The sequence below is a fragment of the Tachyglossus aculeatus genome, chromosome 6 (assembly GCF_015852505.1).
Source record: "Tachyglossus aculeatus isolate mTacAcu1 chromosome 6, mTacAcu1.pri, whole genome shotgun sequence".
Lineage (NCBI taxonomy): Eukaryota > Metazoa > Chordata > Mammalia > Monotremata > Tachyglossidae > Tachyglossus > Tachyglossus aculeatus.
Window position 1 is genome coordinate 4,692,322 of NC_052071.1, and position 17,714 is coordinate 4,710,035.

At 47.8% G+C, this 17,714-nt stretch overlaps 1 protein-coding gene across 1 annotated transcript; it reads right to left on the reverse strand.

The window, feature by feature from the left end:
* Positions 1-793: 793 nt before the first annotated feature.
* Positions 794-17,426, reverse strand: C6HXorf65 (chromosome 6 CXorf65 homolog). Its single transcript, XM_038748174.1, has 6 exons — positions 17,361-17,426; positions 14,474-14,560; positions 10,092-10,226; positions 6,678-6,746; positions 3,304-3,407; positions 794-933 (listed from the first exon to the last, which is right to left on the reverse strand). The coding sequence occupies exons 1-6, from the start codon at positions 17,383-17,385 to the stop codon at positions 820-822; spliced, it is 534 nt and encodes a 177-aa protein (XP_038604102.1). The 5' UTR covers positions 17,386-17,426; the 3' UTR covers positions 794-819.
* Between the last annotated feature and the right edge of the window lie 288 nt (positions 17,427-17,714).

Sequence of the window (17,714 nt, forward strand, 5' to 3'; positions counted from 1 at the left end):
CCCTAAAAAAAAAATGGGAAAGAAGACCGTGAGCCCCGTCCGATCCGATTAGGTGGGATCTCCCCCAGTGCTTAGTACAGCGCCTGGCACATAATGATCATAATAATAATGGCATTAATGAAGCGCTTACTATGTGCAAAGCACTGTTCTAAGCGCCAGGGAGGATACAAGGTGATCAGTTTGTCCCACGGGGGCTCACAGTCTCGCTTCACAAATACCCTAAAAAATAAAAATGGGAAAGAAGACGGTGAGCCCCGTCCGATCCGATTAGCTCGGACCTTCCCAGCGCTTAGTACAGTGCCTGGCACACAATAATAATAATAATAATGGCATTTATGAAGCGCTTACTATGTGCAAAGCATTGTTCTAAGCGCCGGGGAGGTTACAAGGTCAGGTTGCCCCACGGGGGGCTCACAGTCTCACTTCACAAATACCCTAAAAAATAAAAGTGGGAAAGAAGACGGTGAGCCCCGTCCGATCTGATTAGCTCGGATCTTCCCAGCGCTTAGTACAGTGCCTGGCCCATAATAGTAATGGCATTTATGAAGCGCTTACTACGTGCAAAGCACTGTTCTAAGCGCCGGGGAGGTTACAAGGTCATCAGGTTGCCCCACGGGGGGCTCACAGTCTCGCTTCACAGATACCCTAAATAAAAAATGGGAAGGAAGACCGTGAGCCCCGTCCGATCCGATTAGCTCGGATCTCCCCCAGCGTCTAGTACAGTGCCCGGCACATAGTGAGCGCTTCACACCATTTAAACAACAAAAAAAATGACAACCGCGGGGTTGTTGGTGGTCGAGCGGGCGTTGCGTTTATTGGTTAGCGGTGTTTCTCCTTCTTGTTGCTGGTTTCGGATTTGGCCTTGGCGACGAGAAGCCCCCTCCTCCCTGCAGCCTCCTCCTCCGCCTGCCCCCCGCGGCCCACGGTTTTGGTCTGGGGAAGGTGGACGGAGAGGAAAATCATTATCATGGTGGCATCTGTTAAGCGCTTACTATGTGCTGAGCGCCGTTCTGAGCGTTGGGAGGGATACAAGGTGATCGGGTTGTCCCACGCGGGGCTCACGGTCTTCATCCTCATTTTCCAGATGAGGGAACTGAGGCCCAGAGAATAATAATAATAATAGCATTTATAAAGCGCTTACTATGTGCAAAGCACTGTTCTGAGCGCTGGGGAGGTTACAGGGTGATCAGGTTGTCCCACGGGTTGCTCCCCATCCTCATCCCCATTTGACAGATGAGGGAACTGAGGCCCAGAAAAGTGAAGTGACTTGTCCAGAGGCACAAAGCGGACAATTGGCGGAGCTGGGATTTGAATAGCACTTACAACGGTACTTTGCACATAGTAAGCGCTTAATAAATGCCATCATTATTATTATTAACTTATTATTAATGAGGGTGATCAGGTTGTCCCATGCGAGTCTCACGGTCTTCATCCCCATTTTCCAGATGAGGGAACTGAGGCCCAGAGAATAATAATAGCATTTATAAAGCGCTTACTATGTGCCAAGCACTGTTCTAAGCGCTGGGGAGGTTACAGGGTGATCAGGTTGTCCCCCGGGGGGCTCACGGTCTTCATCCCCATTTTCCAGATGAGGGAACTGAGGCCCAGAGAAGAATAATAATAGCATTTATAAAGCGCTTACTTTGTGCAAAGCACTGTTCTAAGTGCTGGGGAGGTTCCAAGGTGATCAGGTTGTCCCCCGGGGGGCTCACAGTCTTCATCCCCATTTGTCAGATGAGGGAACTGAGGCCCAGAGAAGAAGAATAATAATAGCATTTATAAAGCGCTTACTATGTGCAAAACACTGTTCTAAGCTCTGCAGAGGTTACAAGGTGATCAGGTTGTCCCCTGGGGGGCTCACAGTCTTCAGCCCCATTTTACAGATGAGGGAACTGTGGCTCAGAGAATAATAATAATAATAATAGCATTTATAAAGCGCTTACTATGTGCAAAGCACTGTTCTAAACGCTGGGGAGGTTACAGGGTGATCAAGTTGTCCCCCGGGGGGCTCACAGTCTTGATCCCCATTTTACAGATGAGGGAACTGAGGCCCAGAGAATAATAATAATAATAATAGCATTTATAAAGCACTTACTATGTGCAAAACACTGTTCTAAGCTCTGGGGAGGTTACAAGGTGATCAGGTTGTCCCCCGGGGGGCTCACAGTCTTGATCCCCATTTTACAGATGAGGGAACTGAGGCACAGAGAATAATAATAATAATAATAGCATTTATAAAGCACTTACTATGTGCAAAACACTGTTCTAAGCTCTGGGGAGGTTACAAGGTGATCAGGTTGTCCACCGGGGGGCTCACAGTCTTGATCCCCATTTTACAGATGAGGGAACTGAGGCACAGAGAAGTTAAGTGACTTGTCCAGAGTCACAAAGCGGACAAGTGGCGGAGCTGGGATTTGAACAGCGCTTAGAACGGTACTTTGCACATAGTAAGCGCTTAATAAATGCCATCATTATTATTATTATTATTATTATTTGAGCCCCTGACACGACTTGCCCAAAGTCCCGCAGCTGACACGTGTCGGAGGCGGCATTAGAACCCACGACCTCCGACTCCCGCGCCCCTGCGCTTCCCACCGAGCCACGCTGCTTCTCTAACTTCACAGATAGACCGCAGGCCTGGGAGTCCGGAGGACCTGGGTTCGAATCCCGGCCCCGCCACCCGTCTGCCCGGTGACCTTGGGCCAGGCACTTCCCTTCCCCTGGGCCTCGGTTCCCTCATCTCGAAAATGGGGGTGGAGGCCGCGAGCCCCACGGGGGACGGGGACTGTGTCCGACCCGAGTTCCTGGGGTCCACCCCGGCGCTTAGTACAGTGCCCGGCACACAGTAAGCGCTTAAAAAAGCCTTTGATGTGGGGGTGGCTCGTTGTGGGGAGGGAGTGTGTCTGCTTATTGATAATAATGATGGTATTTGGTAAGCGCTTATTATGCGCCGAGCACTGTTCTAAGCGCTGGGGTAGAGACAAGGTCATCAGGCCGTCCCAAGCGGGGCCCACCGTCTTCATCCCCATTTTCCAGATGAGGGAACTGAGGCCCGGAGAAGTGAAGCGACTCGCCCGAGGTCACGCAGCTGACAACTGGCGGTGCTGGGATTTGAACCCGTGACCCCCGAGCGAAAGCATCGCCCGCTCCCAAGCGCCGAGCCCAGCGCTCCGCACGTGGTAAGCGCTCAATAAATGCCATCCGAGTGAATGAACGCGAGCGCCGTTTTCTCCCGAGCGCTTAGTCCGGCGGCTCTGCGCGCAGTAAGCGCTCAGTAAATAGCCGTCGCGTGAATGGACTCACCGAAAGACAGCTGGCGGAGTCGATGGCGGCGATCCTCTTCTCCTGCCCGCGGTGTAGCTTTAGGCGACTCTTCTCCAGGTAATCGCACTGGGCACGGAGGGCATCTGGGAACGCCGGGATGCCCACCCTCAGGTCCTCTCCCACCCCTCCGCGTTCATTCGGTCGCCTGTATCAAACGCCTGCTGTGTGCGGGGCACTGTACTGAGCGCTTAGAGTCGAGGGAGGTTGTAGGGGTGGGTGTTTTCCTGGGTTAGACTGTGAGCCCACTGTTGAGTAGGGACCGTCTCTATATGTTGCCAACGTGTACTTCCCAAGCGCTTAGTACAGCGCCCTGCACACAGTAAGCGCTCAATAAATACGATTGATGATGATGATGATGATGGAGTGGGGGCGAGCTCGTCGTGGGCAGGGAATGTGCCCGATATATCAGTAATAATAATGACGGATGGTATCTGTTAAGCGCTTACTACGTGCCGAGCGCTGTTCTAAGCGCTGGGGGAGATCCAAGGTGATCAGGTTGTCCCCCGCGGGGCTCCCGGTCTTCATCCCCATTTGACAGATGAGGTCACTGAGGCCCAGAGAATAATAATAATAATGGTGTTTGTTAAGCGCTTTCTATGTGCCAAGCGCTGTTCTAAGCGCCGGAGTAGATACAAGGCCATCAGGTTGGCCCTCGTGGGGCTCACAGTCTCCCCATTTTATTATTAATAATAATAATAATGGTATTTGTTAAGCGCTGACTATGTGCCAAGCGCTGTTCTAAGCGCTGGGGGAGATACGAGGTCATCAGGTTGTCCCACGGGGGCTCACAGTCTTCATCCCCATTTAAGTAATAATAATAATAATAATAATGGTATTTGTTAAGCGCTTTCTATGTGCCAAGCGCTGTTCTAAGCGCCGGAGTAGATACAAGGTCATCAGGTTGGCCCTCGTGGGGCTCATGGTCTCCATCTCCATTTTATTATTAATAATAATAATAGTAGTAATAATGGTATTTGTTAAGCGCTTACTATGTGTGGAGCACTGTTCTAAGCGCTGGGGGAGATACGAGGTCATCGTGTTGTCCCGTGGGGGGCTCACAGTCTTCATCCACATTTTATTATTATTAATAATAATAGTAATAATAATGGTATTTGTTAAGCGCTTACTATGTGTTGAGCACGGTTCTAAGCGCTGGGGGAGATACAAGGTCATCAGGTTGTCCCATGTGGGGCTCACAGTCTTCATCCCCATTTTAGTAGTAATAATAATAATAATAATAATAATAATGGTATTTGTTAAGTGCTTACTATGTGCCAAGCACTGTTTTAAGCACTGGGAGACATATGAGGTCATCAGGTTGTCCCATGTGGGGCTCACAGTCTTCATCCCCATTTTATTATTATTAATAATAATAATAATAATAATGTATTTGTTAAGCGCTTACTATGTGCCGAGCACTGTTCTAAGCGCTGGGGGAGATACAAGGTCATCAGGTTGTCCCATGTGGGGCTCACAGTCTTCATCCCCATTTTATTAATAATAAAAATAATAATAATAATGGTATTGGTTAAAAGGCCTACTGTGTGCCAAGCGCTGTTCTAAGCGCTGGGGGAGATACAGGGGCATCAGGTTGTCCCACGTGGGGCTCACAGTCTTCATCCCCATTTTATTAATAATAATAATAATGGTATTTGTTAAGCACTTACTATGTGCTGAGCACTGTTCTAAGCACTGGGGGAGATATGAAGTCAGCAGGTTGTCCCACGTGGGGCTCACAGTCTTCATCCCCATTTTATTAATAATAAAAAAAGGAATAATAATAATAATAATGGTATTGGTTAAAAGGCCCTACTATGTGCCAAGCGCTGTTCTAAGCGCTGAGGTGGATACAGGGTCATCAGGTCCCACGTGGGGCTCACAGTCTTCATCCCCATTTTAGTAATAATAATAATAATAATGGTATTTGTTAAGCGCTTACTATGCGCCTAGCACTGTTCTAAGCGCTTGGGGAGATACGAGGTCATCAGGTTGTCCCATGTGGGGCTCACAGTCTTCATCCCCATTTTATTATTAATAATAATAATAATAATAGTAATAATGGTATTTATTAAGCGCTTACTATGTGCCGAGCACTGTTCTAAGCGCTGAGGTGGATACAGGGGCATCAGGTTGTCCCACGTGGGGCTCACAGTCTTCATCCCCATTTTATTGTTAATAATAATAATAGTAATAATGGTATTTATTAAGCGCTTACTATGTGCCGAGCACTGTTCTAAGCGCTGAGGTGGATACAGGGGCATCAGGTTGTCCCACGTGGGGCTCCCAGTCTTCATCCCCATTTTATTAATAATAAAAATAATAGTAATAATGATAATGGTATTGGTTAAAAGGCCTACTATGTGCCAAGCGCTGTTCTAAGCGCTGAGGTGGATACAGGGTCATCAGGTTGTCCCACATGGGGCTCACAGTCTTCATCCCCATTTTATTATTATTAATAATAATAATAATAATAATGGTATTTGTTAAGCGCTTACTATGTGCCGAGCACTGTTCTAAGCGCTGGGGGAGATACGAGGTCATCATGTTGTCCCACGTGGGGCTCACAGTCTTCATCCCCATTTTATTAATAATAAAAAAAGGAATAATAATGGTATTGGTTAAAAGGCCAACTATGTGCCAAGCGCTGTTCTAACCACTGAGGTGGATACAGGGGCATCAGGTTGTCCCACGTGGGGCTCACAGTCTTCATCCCCATTTTATTATTATTAATAATAATAATAATAATAATAATGGTATTTGTCAAGCACTTACTATGTGCTGAGCACTGTTCTAAGCACTGGGGGAGATACGAGGTCATCAGGTTGTCCCATGTGGGGCTCACAGTCTTCATCCCCATTTTATTATTGATAATAATAATAGTAATAATGGTATTTATTAAGCGCTTACTATGTGCCGAGCACTGTTCTAAGCGCTGAGGTGGATACAGGCTCATCAGGTTGTCCCACGTGGGGCTCACAATCTTCATCCCCATTTTAATAATGATGGTATTTGCTAAGCGCTTACTATGTGCCAAGCACTGTTCTAAGTGCCAGGGAGCGGGGGGGATACAAGAAAATCAAGGGTGTCCCACAAGGGGCTCACAGTCTTAATCCCCATTTTACAGATGAGGCAACTGAGGCACAGGGAAGGTAAGTGACTTGCCCAAAGTTGTTGTTTTGAAGCCCTTCCCTTGGGGCGAGCGGCTTGTCCTCCCTTGGGCCCTCCAAGCCCCGGGGACCCCTCCTCCTCCTCCCTTTTCCGGACCCCCTCTTCCCCCCCCGCCCCCCCCAGCTCCTGTGGGGCGTCTCCCCCAGCCCCCAACTCGGGCCGCACGTGGAATCGGGCCCCGGTACCCAGTAATCCGGGGTCCGGCTCCTTGAGGATGGGGATGATGGCTTGATAGGCGTTCTCATTGCGGGACCCTGTTCAAAAAGCCCCCCTTCGTTTCAGAGAACTACCGCCCGCCCCCCGTTCTGGTGCTTAGTACAGTGCCTGGCGCGTAGTAAGGGCTTAACATTAAAAAAACCAAATACATTCATGAATAGTAATAATAATAAGGGTGGTATTTGTTAAGCGCTTACTACGCTTACTAACTGAGAAGCAGCGTGGCTCTGTGGACAGATGCTCAGTACAGTGCCTGGCGGGTAGTAAGGGCTTAACGTTAAAAAAACAAATGCATTTATGAATAGTAATAATAATAAGGGTGGTATTTGTTAAGCGCTTACTACGCTTACTAACTGAGAAGCAGCGTGGCTCTGTGGACAGACGCTTAGTACAGTGCTGGGGCGTAGTAAGGGCTTAACATTAAAAAAAAAAATGCATTTATGAATAGTAATAATAATAATGGTGGTATTTGTTAAGCGCTAACTACGCTTACTAACTGAGAAGCAGCGTGGCTCTGTGGACAGACGCTTAGTACAGTGCCTGGCGCGTAGTAAGGGCTTAACATTAAAAAAACAAATACATTCATGAATAGTAATAATAATAATGGTGGTATTTGTTAAGCGCTTACTACAGTTACTGAGAAGCAGCGTGGCTCTGTGGAAAGACGCTTAGTACAGCGCCTGGCACGTAGTAAGGGCTTAACATTAAAAAAACAAATGCATTTATGAATAGTAATAATAATAATGGTGGTATTTGTTAAGCGCTTACTACGCTTACTAACTGAGAAGCAGCGTGGCTCTGTGGAAAGACGCTTAGTACAGTGCCTGGCGCGTAGTAAGGGCTTAACATTAAAAAAACAAATACATTCATGAATAGTAATAATAATAATGGTGGTATTTGTTAAGCGCTTACTACACTTACTAACTGAGAAGCAGCGTGGCTCTGTGGACAGACACTTAGTACAGTGCCTGGTGCGTAGTAAGGGCTTAACATTAAAAAAAAAATGCATTTATGAATAGTAATAATAATAATGGTGGTATTTGTTAAGCGCTTACTACGCTTACTAACTGAGAAGCAGCGTGGCTCTGTGGAAAGACGCTTAGTACAGTGCCTGGCGCGTAGTAAGGGCTTAACATTAAAAAAACAAATACATTCATGAATAGTAATAATAATAATGGTGGTATTTGTTAAGCGCTTACTACAGTTACTGAGAAGCAGCGTGGCTCTGTGGAAAGACGCTTAGTACAGTGCCTGGCGCGTAGTAAGGGCTTAACATTAAAAAAACAAATACATTCATGAATAGTAATAATAATAATGGTGGTATTTGTTAAGCGCTTACTACACTTACTAACTGAGAAGCAGCGTGGCTCTGTGGACAGACGCTTAGTACAGTGCTGGGGCGTAGTAAGGGCTTAACATTAAAAAAAATGCATTTATGAATAGTAATAATAATAATGGTGGTATTTGTTAAGCGCTAACTACGCTTACTAACTGAGAAGCAGCGTGGCTCTGTGGACAGACGCTTAGTACAGTGCCTGGCGCGTAGTAAGGGCTTAACATTAAAAAAACCAAATACATTCATGAATAGTAATAATAATAATGGTGGTATTTGTTAAGCGCTTACTACACTTACTGAGAAGCAGCGTGGCTCTGTGGAAAGATGCTTAGTACAGTGCCTGGCGCGTAGTAAGTGCTTAACATTAAAAAAAAATACATTCATGAATAGTAATAATAATGGTGGTATTTGTTAAGCGCTTACTACACTTACTAACTGAGAAGCAGCGTGGCTCTGTGGAAAGACGCTTAGTACAGTGCCTGGGGCGTAGTAAGGGCTTAACGTTAAAAAAATACATTCATGAATAGTAATAATAATAATGGTGGTATTTGTTAAGCGCTTACTACAGTTACTAACTGAGAAGCAGCGTGGCTCTGTGGAAAGACGCTTAGTACAGTGCCTGGCGCGTAGTAAGGGCTTAACATTAAAAAAAAATACATTCATGAATAGTAATAATAACGGTGGTATTTGTTAAGCGCTTACTACGCTTACTAACTGAGAAGCAGCGTGGCTCTGTGGACAGACGCTTAGTACAGTGCCTGGTGCGTAGTAAGGGCTTAACATTAAAGAAAACAAATACATTCATGAATAGTAATAATAATAAGGGTGGTATTTGTTAAGCGCTTACTACGCTTACTAACTGAGAAGCAGCGTGGCTCTGTGGAAAGAGCCCGGGGTTTGGAGTCGGAGGTCATGGGTTCAAATCGTGCGCCGCCAATTGTCAGCTGGGTGACTTTGGGCAAGTCACTTCTCTGGGCCTCAGTTCCCTTATCTGTCAAATGGGGATGAAGACTGTGAGCCCCCCCATGGGACAACCTGATCGCCTTGTAACCTCCCCAGCGCTTAGAACAGTGCTTTGCACATAGTAAGTGCTTAATAAATGCCATTATTATTATTATTATTGTTAAATCCCAGCTCTGACACTTGTCAGCTGGGTGACTTTGGGCGAGTCAGTTCACTTCTCTGGGCCTCATTCCCTCATCTGTCAAATGGGGATGAAGACTGGGAGCCCCCCATGGGACAACCTGATCACCTTGTAACCTCCCTAGTGCTTAGAACAGTGCTTGGCACATAGTAAGCGCTTAACAAATACCATTATCATTATTATTATTATTAAATTCCGGCTCTGCCAATTGTCAGCCGTGTGGCTTTGGGCGAGTCACTTCACTTCTCTGGGCCTCAGTTCCCTCATCTGTCAAATGGGGATGAAGACTGTGAGCCCCCCGTGGGACAACCTGGTCACCTTGTAACCTCCCCAGTGCTTAGAACAGTGCTTGGCACGTAGTAAGCGCTTAATAAATGCCATTATTGTTATTAAATCCCGGCTCTGCCAATTGTCAGCCGTGTGGCTTTGGGCGAGTCACTTCACTTCTCTGGGCCTCAGTTCCCTCATCTGTCAAATGGGGATGAAGACTGTGAGCCCCCCCATGGGACAACCTGATCACCTTGTAACCTCCCCAGCGCTTAGAACAGTGCTTTGCACGCAGTAAGCGCTTAATAAATGCCATTATTATTATTACCACGCGTCAGGCACTCTACTGAGCGCCGGGGTGGATACAAGTAGATCGGCCCTGTCCCGGTCTCCATCCCCATTTGACAGAGGAGGGCACTGAGGCCCAGAGAAGGGAAGCGACTGGCCCAAAGTCACCCGCCGAGCCGGGATTCGAACCCAGGCCCTCCTGACTCATTCAGTCAGTCGTATTTAGAGAGCACTGTACTGAGCGCTTGGAAAGTACAATTCGGCAGCAGATAGAGACGGTCCCTACCCAACGAAGGGCTCGAAGTCTGGTCTCCCCTCCCAAGCTCCCCTCGGTCCCCTGCCCCGTACCCGGCGCTCCCCGCTCCAGCCGGCACACGTAGTAGACGCCGCGTGGCAGGAAGTATTTGGCGGCACTCTCCCCCGGGAGCTTGGCCGTGAAGAGCAGCTTCAGCGTCCCGGCTTGGTCACACAGGTCGATGGGCACTGCGCGAGGGAGACGTGCCAGCCGGGGGCACCGCCCGAGGGGCACCCCCAGCCTCAGAGTAATAATAATAATAATAATAATAATAATAATAATAATGGTATTTGTTAAGCGCTTACTATGTGCAAAGCACTGTACAGGTCGGCCGGCATCGCTCGAGGGGCACATGAGGCTCGTGTCCACCCCAGCATCAGAAATAATGATAATAATAATGTTGGTATTTGTTAAGCGCTTACTATGTGCAAAGCTCTGTACAGGTCGGCCGGCATCGCTCGAGGGGCACGTGAGGCTCGCGTCCACCCCGGCGTCAGAAATAATGATAATAATAATAATAATGTTGGTATTTGTTAAGCGCTTACTATGTGCAAAGCACTGTACAGGTCGGCCGGCATCGCTCGAGGGGCACATGAGGCTCGCGTCCACCCCAGCATCAGAAATAATGATAATAATAATAATAATGTTGGTATTTGTTAAGCGCTTACTATGTGCAAAGCACTGTACAGGTCGGCCGGCATCACTCGAGGGGCATGTGGGGCTCGTGTCCACCCCGGCGTCAGAAATAATGATAATAATAATAATAATGTTGGTATTTGTTAAGCGCTTACTATGTGCAAAGCACTGTACAGGTCGGCCGGCATCGCTCGAGGGGCACGTGGGGCTCGCGTCCACCCCGGCGTCAGAAATAATAATAATAATAATTATTATTATGTTGGTATTTGTTAAGCGCTTACTATGTGCAAAGCACTGTGCAGGTCGGCCGGCATCGCTCGAGGGGCACATGAGGCTCGTGTCCACCCCAGCATCAGAAATAATAATGATAATAATAATAATGTTGGTATTTGTTAAGCGCTTACTATGTGCAAAGCACTGTACAGGTCGGCCGGCATCGCTCGAGGGGCACATGAGGCTCGTGTCCACCCCGGTGTCAGAAATAATAATAATAATTATTATTATGTTGGTATTTGTTAAGCGCTTAGTATGTGCAAAGCACTGTACAGGTCGGCCGGCATCGCTTGAGGGGCACGTGGGGCTCGCATCGCATCCACCCCAGCATCAGAAATAATATAATAATAATAATAATGTTGGTATTTGTTAAGCGCTTACTATGTGCAAAGCACTGTACAGGTCGGCCGGCATCGCTCGAGGGGCACGTGAGGCTCGCGTCCACCCCAGCATCAGAAATAATAATAATAATAATGTCGGTATTTGTTAAGCGCTTACTATGTGCAAAGCACTGTACAGGTCGGCCGGCATCGCTCGAGGGGCACATGAGGCTAGTGTCCACCCCAGCATCAGAAATAATAATAATAATAATAATAATAATGTTGGTATTTGTTCAGCGCTTACTATGTGCAAAGCACTGTTCAGGTCGGCCGGCATCGCTCGAGGGGCACGTGAGGCTCGCGTCCACCCCAGCGTCAGAAATAATAATAATAATAATAATAATAATAATAATGTTGGTATTTGTTAAGCGCTTACTACGTGCAAAGCACTGTACAGGTCGGCCGGCATCGCTCGAGGGGCACGTGAGGCTCGCGTCCACCCCAGCGTCAGAAATAATAATAATAATAATAATGTTGGTATTTGCTAAGCGCTTACTATGTGCAAAGCACTGTACAGGTCGGCCGGCATCGCTCGAGGGGCACGTGGGGCTCGTGTCCACCCCAGCGTCAGAAATAATAATAATAATAATAATAATGTTGGTATTTGTTAAGCGCTTACTATGTGCAAAGCACTGTACAGGTCGGCCGGCATCGCTCGAGGGGCACTTGGGGCTCGCGTCCACCCCAGCGTCAGAAATAATAATAATAATAATAATAATAATGTTGATATTTGTTAAGCGCTTACTATGTGCAAAGGTTGTCCCACGTGGGGCCCACAATCTTAATCCCCATTTGACAGATGAGGGAACTGAGGCCCAGAGAAGTGACCTGCCCAAGGTCACACAGATACAGAGGAGCGGCGTGGCTCAGCGGGTGGAGCCCGTCCTTGGGACTCAGAGGTGGTGGGTTCTAATCCCGGCTCCACCACTTGTCAGCTGGGTGACCTTGGGCAGGCCACTTCACTTCCCTGGGCCTCAGTTCCCTCGTCTGGAAAATGGGCCTTAAGACCGTGAGCCCCACGCGGGACAATCTGATCACCTTGCGTTCATTCAGTCGTATTTATTGAGCGCTTACCGTGTGCAGAGCACTGGACTAAGCGCTTGGGAAGGACAAGTTGGCAACATAGAGAGACGTAGCCCTCCCCGGCGCTTAGAACAGTGCTTGGCACATAGTAAGCGCTTAACAAATACCACAATTATTATTATTATTATTATGAAGCTCTTCCCAGAAGCCTCTGGGGCAGGGAGATCCAGCGCTTAGAACAGTGCTTTGCACATAGTAAGCGCTTAACAAATACCATCGTTATTATCCAGCGCTTAGAACAGTGCCCAGCGCTTAGAACAGTGCTTTGCACATAGTAAGTGCTTAATAAATGCCATTAGAACAGTGCCCAGCGCTTAGAACAGTGCTTTGCACATAGTAAGCACTTAATAAATGCCATTATTATTGTTATTATTATTATTGGCCTCCCTTGGCTCCTCCAACCCCTCGGGATTCCTCCTCCCCTCTTTTCCAGCGTGGCTCAGCGGAAAGAGCCCGGGCTTGGGAGTCGGAGGTCAGGGGTTCAAATCCCGACTCTGCCGCTTGTCAGCTGGGTGACTTTGGGCAAGTCACTTCTCTGGGCCTCAGTTCCCTCATCTGGAAAATGGGGATGAAGACTGTGAGCCCCCCCGTGGGACAGCCTGATCCCCTTGTAACCTCCCCAGCGCTTAGGACAGTGCTTGGCACACAGTAAGCGCTTAATAAATGCCATCCAAAAAAAAAAAGTCACAACTTCCCTGGGCCTCAGTGACCTCATCTGGAAAATGGGGGTGAAGACTGTGAGCCCCACATGGGACAACCTGATCATCTTGTATCCCCTGCAGCGCTTAGAACAGTGCTTTCATTCATTCAGCCGTATTTATTGGGCGCTCACTGTGTGCAGAGCACTGGACTAAGCGCTTGGGAAGTCCAAGTTGGCAACATCTAGAGACGGTCCCTACCCAACAGTGGGCTCACAGTCTAGAAGCGCTTAGTCCAGTGCTCTGCACACAGTAAGCGCTCAATAAATATGATTGATTGATTGATTAGAAGGGGAGTCTAGAAGCACAGTCCAGAAGTGCTTAGTCCAGTGCTCTGCACGCAGTAAGCGCTCAATAAATATGTTTGATTGATTGATTAGAAGGGGAGTCTAGAAGCACAGTCCAGAAGTGCTTAGTCCAGTGCTCTGCACACAGTAAACGCTCAATAAATATGATTGATTGATTAATTAGAAGGGGAGTCTAGAAGCACAGTCCAGAAGTGCTTAGTCCAGTGCTCTGCACACAGTAAGCGCTCAGTAAATATGATTGATTGATTAGAAGGGGAGTCTAGAAGCACAGTCCAGAAGTGCTTAGTCCAGTGCTCTGCACACAGTAAGCGCTCAGTAAATATGATTGATTGATTAGAAGGGGAGTCTAGAAGCACAGTCCAGAAGTGCTTAGTACAGTGCTCTGCACACAGTAAGCGCTCAATAAATATGATTGATTGAATGATTAGAAGGGGAGTCTAGAAGCACAGTCCAGAAGTGCTTAGTCCAGTGCTCTGCACACAGTAAGCGCTCAATAAATATGATTGATTGAATGATTAGAAGGGGAGTCTAGAAGCACAGTCCAGAAGTGCTTAGTCCAGTGCTCTGCACACAGTAAGCGCTCAATAAATGTGTTTGATTGATTAGAAGGTGAGTCTGGAAGCACTGCACCTAGTGAGCGCTTAACAAATACCAAAATTATTATTATTTTCCGGCCCCAAAGGGGTGGGCACCGCCCGGGGCCTCGAAATGCAAGACGACGGGCATCGCTTGAGGGGCACGTGGCGGCCGGGGGCATCCACTCGTCGAAGCGCAAGATGACGGGCATCGCTCGAGGGGCACGTGGAGGCCGGGGGTACCCACTCGTCGAAGCGCAAGCCGACGGGCATCACTCAAGGAGCACGTGGCGGCCGGGGGCACCCACTTGTCGAAGCGCAGGACGACGGGCATCGCCCGAGGGGCACGTGGCGGCCGCTCCAAGTACGGGTCAGTGGGCACGCGCGCCAACTGGGCATGGGGCGGGGGCCTGGTGGTCTCCCCCAGTGGGTGGGCAACCGGCCGGTCCCGCCCCCCGACTGGGGGTCCCGTGCCCCCTCACCTGAGTCGGGCAGCCCGACCTTGTGGCGGGCATACTGCAGCAGGAACGGGATGGAGCAGTTGGTGTTGGCCAGAAATTCCTGCCCGTCTGGGGAGGGAATGACCGGATTTGGGGGGGACCCCCGGGTCCGCCCGCCCGCCCGGAATCCCCCTCCTCGGCCGGCCCTGCCCTGCCCCCCTCGCCCCGGGCCGGACCCTTCCCTTCGTTAGGTCGTATTTATATGTATATAAAATGCATATAAATACATATTTATATACATTTTATATGTATATAAAATATATATATAGTTATATATATATATATAACTATATATATATAGTTACATGTATACATATATACATATATGTTGCCAACTTGTCCTTCCCAGGCGCTTAGTCCAGTGCTCTGCACACGGTAAGTGCTCAATAAGTCATCATCATCATCGATCGTATTTATTGAGTGCTTACTGTGTGCAGAGCACTGGACTAAGTGCTTGGGAAGGACAAGTTGGCAACATATAGAGGCAGTCCCTACCCAACAGTGGGCTCACCGTCTAAAAATACGATTGATGATGATGATGATGTATGTTTGTACATATTTATTACTCTTTTTATTTATTTATTTTACTTGTGCCTATCTATTCTATCTATTTTATTTTGTTAGTACGTTTGGTTTTGTTGTCCGTCTCCCCCTTCTAGACTGTGAGCCCACTGTTGGGTAGGGGCCGTCTCTAGATGTTGCCAACTTGGACTTCCCAAGCGCTTAGTCCAGTGCTCTGCACACGGTAAGCGCTCAATAAGTCATCATCATCATCGATCGTATTTATTGAGCGCTTACTGTGTGCAGAGCACTGGACTAAGCGCTTGGGAAGGACAAGTTGGCAACATATAGAGGCAGTCCCTACCCAACAGTGGGCTCACCGTCTAAAAATACGATTGATGATGATGATGATGTATGTTTGTACATATTTATTACTCTATTTATTTATTTATTTTACTTGTGCCTATCTATTCTATCTATTTTATTTTGTTAGTACGTTTGGTTTTGTTGTCCGTCTCCCCCTTCTAGACTGTGAGCCCACTGTTGGGTAGGGGCCGTCTCTAGATGTTGCCAACTTGGACTTCCCAAGCGCTTAGTACAGTGCTCTGCACACAGTAAGCGCTCAATAAATACGATTGATGATGATGATATGTTTGCACATATTTATTACTCTATTTATTTATTTTACTTGTACCTATCTATTCTATTTATTTTATTTTGTTATTACGTTTGGTTTTGTTCTCTGTCTCCCCCTTTTAGACTGTGAGCCCACTGTTGGGGAGGGACCGTCTCTAGATGTTGCCAACTTGTACTTCCCAAGCGCTTAGTACAGTGCTGTGCACACAGTAAGCGCTCCATAAATAGGATTGATTGATTGATTGACTAAACGCTCAGGAGAGGACAGGGCAACACCAAACAGACCCATTCCCCGCCCTCAGTGAGCTCTCAGTCTAGAGGGGAAGACACATTCATTCTTTCATTCATTCATTCATTCATTCATTCAATCATTTATTAAGCGCTTATCATGTGCAGAGCACTGTACTAAACGCTCGGGAGAGGACAAGGCAACACCAAACGGACCCATTCCCCGCCCTCAATGAGCTCTCAGTCTAGAGGGGAAGACACATTCATTCATTCATTCATTCCTTCATTCAATCATTTATTAAGCGCTTATCGTGTGCAGAGCACTGTACTAAACGCTCGGGAGAGGACAAGGCAACACCAAACGGACCCATTCCCCGCCCTCAATGAGCTCTCAGTCTAGAGGGGAAGACAGACCGTCATTCATTCATTCATTCAGTCATTTATTAAGCTCTTACTATGTGCAGAGCACTGTGCTAAACGCTTGGGAGAAGACAAGGCGACACCCAGCAGACCCATTCCCCGCCCTCAATGAGCTCTCAGTCTAGAGGGGAAGACAGACATTCATTAATTCCTTCATTCAATCATTTATTAAGCGCTTACTATGTGCAGAGCACTGTACTAAACGTTTGGGAGAAGACAAGACAACACCAAACGGACCCATTCCCCGCCCTCAATGAGCTCTCAGTCTAGAGGGGAAGACATTCATTCTGCATTCTTTCATTCAATCATTTATTAAGCTCTTATTATGTGCAGAGCACTGTACTAAACGCTTGGGAGAGGATGAGACAGCGATAAACAGACCCATTCCCCGCCCACAACAAGCTCTCAGTCTGGAGGGGAAGACAGCCATTAATTAATTCATTCATTCAATCATTTATTAAGCGCTTATTATGTGCAGAGCACTGTACTAAACGCTTGGGAGAGGACAAGGCAACACTAAACAGACCCATTCCCTGCTCTCAACGAGCTCGCAGTCTAGAGGGGAAGACAGACATTCATTCATTCAGTCATTTATTAAGCGCTTATTATGTGCAGAGCACTGTACTAAGCACCCGGGAGAGGACGAGACAACAGAAAGTCACTCAGTCGTATTTATTGAGCGCTTCCTGTGTGCAGAGTACTGTACTAAGCGCTCGGGAGGGAACGAGACAACACTAAACAGACCCATTCCCTGCTCTCAGTCTTGAGGGGAAGACAGACAGTCATTCATTCATTCATTCAATCATTTATTAAGTGCTTATTACGTGCAGAGCACTGTACTAAGCGCTCAGGAGAGGACGAGACAACACTAAATAGACCCATTCCCCGCCCACGACAAGAGGCACAGTCCAGAGGGGGAGATGGACGTTAATTCATTCACGCAGGGCAGTCATTCCCATCCTATTTCTGGAGCGCTTCCTTCCGCTCCATCCTATTTATTGGGCGCCTACTGTGTGCAGAGCACTGTCCTAAGCGCCCAGGAGAGGGAGGGGGAGAAGAGGAAAGGCGGGGGGCCCCGACTCACCTCCATGTTTGACGCAGATGAACATTTCCTGGGGCCCAGTGACCCTCAGGGCCTTGAGGGGAAGCCCGGAGGGCTGCGGGGAAGAGGCGGGATTGTGAGGTCAGGGTTGGGGGGGGTCCGGAGGGGTTGATTGGCAGCTCCTTGTGGGCAGGGAAGGCGTCTGTTTATTGGATTGTCCTCTCCCTGAATGACTCTCTGTTGTCCTCTCCTGAGCGCTTAGTACAGTGCTCTGCGCGTACTAAGCGCTTAATAAATGATTGAATGAATGAATGACTGTCTGTCTTCCCCTCTAGACTGAGAGCTCGTTGAGAGCAGGGAATGGGCCTGCTTAGTGTTGTCTTGTCCTCTCCTAAG

Excerpts from the sequence above, each read along its gene's own strand:
- C6HXorf65 (XM_038748174.1), bottom strand. The coding sequence starts at position 17,385 with ATGTTCATCTGCGTCAAACATGGAG. Across the intron at positions 14,561-17,360 it reads CATCTGCGTCAAACATGGAG|ACGGGCAGGAATTTCTGGCC; the intron begins GTGAGTCGGGGC and ends TTCCCTCCCCAG. Across the intron at positions 10,227-14,473 it reads GGTCGGGCTGCCCGACTCAG|TGCCCATCGACCTGTGTGAC; the intron begins GTGAGGGGGCAC and ends TCCCTCGCGCAG.